The 9,485-nt window shown below is 36.4% G+C and overlaps 1 protein-coding gene across 1 annotated transcript; it reads left to right on the top strand.

Annotated features, from left to right (window-relative positions):
* Positions 1-1,124: 1,124 nt before the first annotated feature.
* Positions 1,125-8,320, top strand: LOC147850595 (bifunctional nitrilase/nitrile hydratase NIT4B-like). Its single transcript, XM_087336247.1, has 6 exons — positions 1,125-1,241; positions 1,661-1,815; positions 3,649-3,828; positions 5,526-5,819; positions 6,513-6,794; positions 7,910-8,320. Exons 2-6 carry the CDS (start codon positions 1,671-1,673, stop codon positions 8,101-8,103), a joined length of 1,095 nt encoding a protein of 364 aa, XP_087192373.1. The 5' UTR covers positions 1,125-1,241; positions 1,661-1,670; the 3' UTR covers positions 8,104-8,320.
* Positions 8,321-9,485: the final 1,165 nt, after the last annotated feature.

Below are 9,485 nucleotides of genomic sequence, written 5' to 3'. Positions count from 1 at the left end.
ACCTCTTATGGTTTCTTTTCTTCAATAGCAATACCAAGACCCTATTGGAAAAGAGTCTAAAACCCCTCCTTGCCACATGCCGAAATGACCAATACCATCAAATATTTCTACTGCCAATTTTAAACTAGACACCGAGAACCTCGACCATGATGATGAAGAGCCCGATGTCCCCGACGGAATATTTGACATGGTATTCTTTGCTTTTTAATCTTTTGATGCTATTACAATATGACAAGTACAAATAACCACACGGTTTCAAAATGACCAAAGTAATTATTTTCCGATGTAGAAGATCAGACAAAGCTGCAACCACAAATCATACTCAGACAAAACCTTGGCTCTAATACCAAATGTTGTGGAAGCGTCAAAATATTATTAGTTATTTATAGCAAAATAACTAACTAAATATAACCAAAAAAATAAAGCTATTACGTAGAGTAAAAAAAAGAAAAAAGACAAACTAGAATTTAACGAGGTTTGGCCAATTAAGCCTACGTCCTCCAAAGCAGTCTGCTTTATTAAAAGTGGGAGAAAATGATCCGAATCCAACTAGGCACAACCGGTTGATACGTATGCATGTGCGGGTGAAAAGATCGAGAACGACAATACATAAACAAAAGCGGAAAACAGAAGTACAGAGACAAGATCTTTTACGTGGAAAACCCGAAAAGGGAAAAACCACGGGAGCCCACAAACTCCGAGCTGAAACACTATATCGAGAGAAGAGAATACACGGGTAAGAATCTCAAGGCAATGACCTTGAGTTCTTCTTCGTCTGACATACGGTTGCAGGGTTAAAACTCTATATCACACACTCTCTCTGACACTAGTTACAGAGGCAACTACTCAACTCATTGTAACTTGTTACAACAATAATGATCATCCCTCTATCTAACTACTACTGCCCTAACTCTATTTATACACTCATATACACTATATGAGCTATTTACAAATATAAGCCTACTAAGGGCAAATATTGAGGCTATTTACAATTATAGCCCCGAATGTCCTGTTTTTTCTTCTTATCCATGTCCTATTCATTTATTTTCATTATTCAAAAAAGTGTTTGGGTTTTGTATGTACATTTTCTGATTATTATCATTCTGAAGAAAGAAGAAAGAAGAAAGAAGAAATGTAGAAGCTCTGCTACAGTCGTGTCTTCTCCCTGAAGGCGCTTCTTGTATTTGCAGGCAGATACAGGCTTTCTCATCATCCTCAATTCACCTAAATTTCTTGCAAAGGTAAGCCTCTCGCCTCTTTCTTCATAAGACTCGTATCATCATACCACACACGTTCTTTTGTTGGGATCTCTTATTAAGCTCTGCATTATTAGGGCTTTTCTCAAAAAACAGCACACATATGAGCCTTCTGCTATGATTTCTTGTTAAACCCTATATTACTACGGCTACGCACACACCCCTCACATGCACATACATACGTGCAAGGAACACGGGCATGGGCATCCACACACATACACAGTTTTTATGTATGCATTCAATCTTTGATTTATATGTGTACATATTCAATCATTGATGTTTACATACAATATCAATGTATATACATTTATGGATTGATATCACGTTATGTATTAATTCACATTTGTATCCAACATATTTGGATTTATCTTTTTTGAAACCAATTTTATGCTTATTTTTTGCAGTGTACTAAATATGGAAGGATCCTTAAGGATGGGAGTCATGGCAGATGTCCCTGTAATTTCAGATATTGACATGATGAGTTTCCCACCAACTCGCACTATTCGTGCAACAGTCGTTCAGGCTTCTACTGTATTCTATGATACTCCTGCTACTCTAGGTATCAATTCAATATATTGCGCCATTGAGAAAAGGTGCTTTAGACAATAAATCATAAAAATATATGATAATGTTTCCTTAGAGCCTTGTTCCATGACATTCTAAAATCAATGGAAAAAAATCTCACAAGCGATAAAGTTTGAAAGTGATCAAAATTAAGTTTCTTGTCATATGACGGGTACATCTTCTTTTTTCTTCTATTGTAACATCAAAGAGATGACGAAATGTTTTGTCATCTCTACCAATGGTCAAACAAAGGAGGCATGCCAACAATACCAACTTAATCCAACAGTGTATCTTTATTAGTCACAACCATTTTTTTCTTGAATAGATTGTTCCATAGTATTTGAAGTTTGGAACATAAGGAGAATTTATCCCCTAAACACTTGTAGCATCAAGAGTCTTTTTTGTTAGTTTCGTCTATACAATATATGAAATCAGAGGGAGATACCATTGCCTCTTTAAACAAGGCTTTGGCCCACTACACAAGGTAATGGAATATGAGGACCAACGATGCCTAGGACTTTTCTTGCTAGATCTCAAGAGACATCGGGAAAAGTTGTTGAAGAATACAACCACACAAGCTCATCCACAAAGAACAATCACAACTTTCTTTAGCCCCATCACTCCTAACTACAAAGTCAATCACGGAATACACAAATGGGCTCCCGACCAAGACATAAGAAAGGGGTTGCAATTGATCGGGCAATAGCAATTTGCCGTGCACGTAGGCCCCGACCCCATGGACCACGACCCCGACACCCTTGTCATCGATAGATAAAAGCCATTATCTCCCGCCATCGCAGGTGCTTCCCTCACTTCGGAGACATCTCCATTCTGGATCGACCTATGCTAGAGATCTTTCCAAAACAAAAGCTACAATATATCTAACTTGAGAATCTCACATGTGCCGAAAACCAAATTCCCTCGTCTCTTTTTATCTTATATACTTTTATACTTACGGAGTATTATTTACTTATTTTTTTTATTTGTTGTTCTCAAAGACGAGACAACACTTAAGATGTAATCTCTTGTTTGGTCTTATAGGCCATTTTGGCCTCTTAAAAGACGTTAATATATCTTTCTTCTTCTTTCTTTCTCTCTTTTTGATCGCATCGGAAGCAACTAAAAAGATTCAAAAGACACAAAAGCAAAATTTCAAGTTCCACATGTACAAAAGATATAGAGAAATCGGTTGGAAAATGGAGTGCATCACATTTACTTCATGAGGTATCAATAGATTCCTTTGTGAATGAGGATTTTTTTGCAACGCCAATGTTCCGCAGCTTAGAAAAGATGTGGAGACTCTTGTTTCACACAATATATTGCGTATGTTGCACCAAACTTCAAAACCATCGTCTTCTCGGAACATGGAAACCAGACTCATCGATTCATGGTAGTTCACATTCTCTTCAATATGAGATGGGTTTCTGGGGCACAGGCAAGGAGACTCATCGACTATGCATATTTTCCCCTGAATAAGTGGGGGAGCCAAAGTATCACACTCTGATACAATGCACTACATTTTATCACATTTGAATTTTTTTCCTGTATCGATCTGGTCCACTTTCTACACATATTCATCACACAGTCACAATGTGCACTCTCAATTGCAACTTTTATCTGTAAAATTCTTGAATATTGAGAGTCACTACTATGTAAACATGATTCAGTTTTGGTTCCATAGATAATTTGTCCTTTGAGGATGATAGTAAAATCTATCTTGCTATCTTTCTTTTGCTAATGTCAACAATCTTGTAACATTTAGTTCTGATCCTGCAAGAAAGGGTGAATCATTTAGTTACCATTGTTTCTATGTTGGTTCATGTCGCAGATAAGGCAGAGAGATTGATTGCAGAAGCAGCAGCACTTGGATCACATTTGGTTGTGTTTCCAGAAGCTTTCATTGGTGGATATCCTCGAGGAGCTACATTTGGTGCAGTAATTGGGAAGCGGTCTTCAAAGGGTCGGGAAGATTTTAGAAAATACCACGCATCAGCTATAGAAGTTCCAGGTATTTCTCCTGTTTGTAGTTATTCTTAGTCCCAAAGCGTTATCCTACTTATTGTGATTCTGATTATACACATTAGTAGTCAACTGTCACATGCATAAATCTTTCAACATGCAATAAATTAATGATAAGTGCTGACTTTCTGCCATGAATCTCATTTTTTGAATTTTTTTTCTCAGTTTAGTGAGCTTTTCTCATTTTTCTTTAGTTTTATTTATGCATTTTATTGTTCAAATCTTTCGATTAATTCGATCTTATAATGTACACCTTCCTTGGCAGTTTTTTCATAATTTATTGGATTGTTTGAATCATTAATTTTATATATTTCAATTCATTAAGTTTGAAAACTGTGTTGAGAAGCAACTGGATTTATCATAATTTCATGTCACAGCCTATATTCCTATGATGCTCAGAAGCTGGAATTCCAGATTGACAGAGATTGCAAGTTGACATCTCTTATTATGTTTGTTGCTCTGGGGGGGGCCAAATGTTTTACCATCAATATGTCCATCAATACTAGACTTGAGCCGAACTACAGGTGAATGCTGGTATAAGATTGATCTGGGTAAAAATGAGTGGAAAAGGATAAAAAGGTGAATCCTTACAGCATGAAGCTGGTCTATTATCTACTAGACATGGATAGGATGGATCTTTATAGCATAGGTTGCCCTAGACTCTAGCATGTACTAGCTAGATTAGATATATTGTATCTTGATTTGTTAATCCTAGATGTAATCACTAAGTAAAAAGAAAGAAAACTATAAAAAACAGAAAATCAACTAAAAAGCAAAACTAAGCACACAACAGCCCGCTTAAGAGGTCTAAACTCTCTGGTTTAGCCTCCTCCTTCACTCATTATGACAGACATAAGGCCTCCTTAATCTCTTTGCTTCATTCCCTGGGTAGGCAAAGTTAACCTCAAAAGCTTATGAAAAGCTTACTGATGGCGTCAAGCTTCAGCCTTGCGTGGACTTTCTTGCAGTGGTGCCAAAAGGATGTGTTGGTTCAAGGTGTACTCATCCAATGCACATCTTTATATTGGCAGAGTTATGACTCCAAGCCAATATCATTTACTGAGGGATCTGGACTGCTCTATGCCCTATTGATGCTGAGTCGGATGAGAATGGTTGACAAGCACTGTCAAGCCACTAACCTCACTTACCTTAACCTAGAGAATTTCTTCTCACCCTCTGATGAAGAAAACTTAAACGAGGAAGTTAATTAATGCGTCCAAAAGGTTTAAGTATTAAACACCAATATAAGTAAAGACGATGGATCGATACAACTGATCAACTATGCCTAGACTGGACTTGTTAAAAGGCAGGTTCATCATGAACAATAACTTCACCTCTATCAAGGCCAGTGGGTGGAACAAACAAAGATTGATCGTCTTATTTCTTTACCTTCAGAAGGCATATGATACAGTCAACTAGGACAATATGATGATGGTTAGGATGCATTTCATATGTTTATTGTTGGCGGTTCTGATGTGCAGTTATATGAGCCTATTGTTTTTCAAAAATGAAATCAATGCTAACGTCAAAATGCTATGATTCAAATGAAGTTTTTCCCCCCTAAAAATTAGCCACTAGATTTACAGATGGTTTTGTTAAGAGTCAGATTTTCAGTGGGTTATATCTTTTTTTGCATCATAAGCTTTGCTAAAGACTTCTCCATTTTGTTTCATCTTCTTCTTACAGGACCAGAGGTGGATAAACTAGCAAGTGCTGCAGCTAGATATAAAATACATCTTGTCATGGGCGTTATCGAAAGATCAGGCGGGACACTTTATTGCAGTGTAATATTCTTTGATTCTCAAGGGCAATACTTGGGGAAGCATCGGAAACTTATGCCAACAGCTGCCGAACGAATAATTTGGGGTTTTGGTGATGGATCAACATTGCCAGTACTTGATACCCAGGTGGGTCGTATCGGTGCTTTAATATGCTGGGAAAATAGAATGCCCCTTCTCAGAACAGCAATGTATGCCAAAGGTGAACTATTCTTATAGTTTTTTCTTTCCACACTCCCTCTTTGCTTTATATTGTAATGTAGATATCAATATCTTTGTGATGAGCTCTTTGTCAGGCACAGAACTTTGTATCTCAAGCTGCTTATTGGTATTCTTTCAGGGATTCTTTTTCAGTCAGAGTTTTTTGTTTCAAGCTACTAAATCATTACTTTTGTGGGGATTTTCTGTCAAGCATAGAGCATTGTATTTCAAACTATGCTTCAATGCTTTTGAATTGATTGCTTTTCAGGCGTGGAGCTTTTATTTGAAACTGTATACCAATACTTTCATGGGAGTCCTTTTTATTGAGTTGATTGTTTTTCAAGTATAAGTAATTGTTGATTCTTTAGAACTTTGTATTGTAAGCTGTATAAGAATACCTTCATGGGCATTCTTTGTCAGTTGCAGAGCTTTGTAATTGTAGCTATATTCCAATACTTTTTGGGGGATTTTTTGTCGGGCAAAAGCTTGATATTTCAAGCTATTTACCAATTCTTTGTGGGAATTTGTTTTCAGGTGTAAAACTTTCTATTTCAAGCTGCCATATGTCAACATTTTTATTTGGATTCTATAGAACTGTCTTATATCAATTCTTTTACGGGGAATTTGTCTTAGATGTAGAACTTTGTATTTCAAGATATACGATTCAGTACTTTTTGTGGGAACTTTTGGGCAGGTATAGAACTATATTGTGCTCCTACAGCAGATTCAAGAGTGAGCTGGCAAGCATCTATGACACATATTGCATTAGAAGGTGGTTGTTTTGTTTTGTCTGCAAACCAGTTCTGTCGCAGGAGAGATTATCCTCCACCAGCAGAATACAATTTTGGAGGATTAGAAGAAGAACCATCACCTGATGAAGTGGTATGCTCTGGTGGAAGTGTTATCATCTCTCCCTTGGGAAATGTTTTGGCAGGGCCCAACTATGAAGATGAAGCACTTATATCTACTGAGATCGGTGAGTACAAAACACCAGTAACAGAAATTCATATGTTACATACATGCAATGCATGGATGCATACAAGAAGTGTTTTAACATCCCATAATAGTAAAAAATGGTGTTAACCTGACACAGATAACTATCAACTCTTTAGCATTCATTACACATACATGTCTACAAGTAGAAGTATGTTAACGTCACTAAACAGAGTAAGAGATACTGTTAACCCCTAAACTACTAACACTCTAGTTTTTGTTACACGGTATATTCTAAATAACCTTTGAAGCCTTTAGAATATTAGGAGGTTTAAATGAATGGCATATCACAACGTCTGTATTGAGATTAAAACAGCGAGGAAGACATTTGAATCTGTTGTGGGACAAGCCAATGGCAAAAGCTCAAGAGTGTTGCTTATTGAATGATGAAAATATGGTTTTGGGCTTTGGTCTTTTATATATAGGCCAACTTTAATGGAAAGTTTCCAAAAGTGGTGATCATTCAATGATGAAAGTTGGGCATGAGGGTCCTATTTTAGTTATTGAGTTCCTCAACCTCCCTCATAAGTGTGGATTCAGACAGAGAGGTTTAATCTTTAATTATGGGCCTTTCACCTTAAGCTAGACTCTGTAAGGACCCATTCATATAGATTGAATCCTTTTGTTCTCTCATGAGAACTCCATAGATATCTCAATGCCCGTTATTGATTCAGTAAACCTGATCTCTTTTATAGGGTTTTCGAATAGTTTTATTCTGGATTCAGAGTCTGCTATGATATTGTTGCCTCCCATCTCATGGATATTTTTCTACTTCCATAGACCCCCCCCTTTAACCTCTCTCCAACTAAGCGATGCCTATTTACTCAAAATTTTCTCCCACCATAACCTCCAAAGCCAAGCGTAAAGATCAGGTCTAGGCACGAGAATGTTGAAGGAGATCAGAGGCTAAGCATTAGGAAATCTATTATAAGTTCTAGTTTAAGGGAGCCCTAAATGAGGTCTGTGGAAGTGAGAATATCCATGAAAATGGGAGATGAGAATATCACATGTAAATTCAATGGATTGTGTCTCAATAGGATATGTTTTTGTTAACATCATGGTTAAGAAAGGGATATATTGTCTTGTTTGTATATATAGATTTTGGAGACATCGTTAGGGCAAAGTTTGATTTTGACGTAGTGGGTCACTATGCTCGTCCGGATGTTCTTGGGCTAACGGTTAGGGATCATCCACTCCATGCCGTTACCTTCTCCTCGAGGGTAACTCAACAGCAGTCAGAAAATGATAGTGTTATCACGGCGGATATGAAACGATTGAGCTTATCAAAGTGAAATGATGAGTATCTACTTTCAGAATGTAGAAGATTTAAGGGGCCTGTAAATAAATGATTTGTGATCCGCCCACTCTCTATACTTTAATGACTATTCTATTTAACCATCAACTTTTCAAGTAACTAGGTTGTTTCAATCGGTAAAATATTTCCAACACTGCTCCCTTTATCCAAAATCCGTGTCCACTTATGCTTTATTTATTCTCTGTTTTTGTAACCATGTGCTTCAACTACAAACTTTTCTCTTATATGGAGTCGACAAAGAGAAAAGTTTGGGTAGAGCAAGTGTCATGAAGAGTTCCCCAGAGAAGAAATTCACTTCCTATTTCAAATTGATGAGGGATTTTGTGGCATACATTTTCTGAAGGAGATTTAGATTTAGCATATCAATGTACCAAGGTAAGTTTGCTGGCTTAAAAATTCCCATGACATATAAAGTACTTTCTTCATCAACCACATTATCATAATCACCAATAACATAACTTTACAGATGAATTCATTTTGCTCATATCACAAATTTTATATGTATTCCTATTTGAAAGCACACTCAGTACTAGGTGCTATAGACTAGAAGTAATGTGAAAATGTAAACTTGGAGAAGACATTGATTGAGCCTGCAAAGTATACCTAATTGTGGATCAACATGCATTGATCAATACTTTAAAATGATTTGATGTAGCATTGCTACTTGAAAACCAGTAGCATTCCTTCTCAGAGGTGATGTTGTAGTTTGAAATACGTAAACAATTAGCAAGAATATGTTTGAAAGTCAGTAGTATTCATTCTCAGATGTGTAATTGCAGTTTGAAACAGGTAACAAATGTATTTGTTTACCTGTTTCAAAGTACAGTCTACAATAACTGGCTTTCAAGTAGCAATGCTACATCAAATCATTTTTAAATATTGATCAGTACCTAGTACAATGTTGAGTGAGCCACAATTAGCTATAATTTGCAGGGTGGCTTCGATGTTTCAATTCTCGACAAGGTGAAATATGGGTTCCATTGATATATCTTGTGTCTGAGCTTAACATATGACATGTTCATATTTATGTATTGACACGTGTATTTATCACATTTTGGCCTTTTTCTTTGAATTAGAAGAAAATTTGAAGTCAATGTTTCATTGATTGTGTGATATTCAAATACTAGAAATTGTAATTCAATGGTTTGATTTATTCTCTCCATTGTTTCTTATTCAGCATGTGTTTGTTTTTTTGTATACTCCTTGATCTGCTTGCAAGGGTGAATTAGAAGAAAACATGAAGTTATGGTGTTTCATTGATTATGTGATATTCAAATGCTAGAAATTCTAATTGAATAGTTCGATTCATTTTCTTGATTGTTTCTTATTCAGCATGTGTTGTTTATTTGATTTGTATAA

Source organism: Azolla caroliniana, unplaced genomic scaffold (assembly GCF_043228905.1).
Source record: "Azolla caroliniana isolate FFs.n. ecotype wild unplaced genomic scaffold, voAzoCaro1.0.p SCAF_21, whole genome shotgun sequence".
Taxonomy (NCBI): domain Eukaryota; kingdom Viridiplantae; phylum Streptophyta; class Polypodiopsida; order Salviniales; family Salviniaceae; genus Azolla; species Azolla caroliniana.
This window is presented reverse-complemented; position numbering and strand designations above follow the sequence as displayed.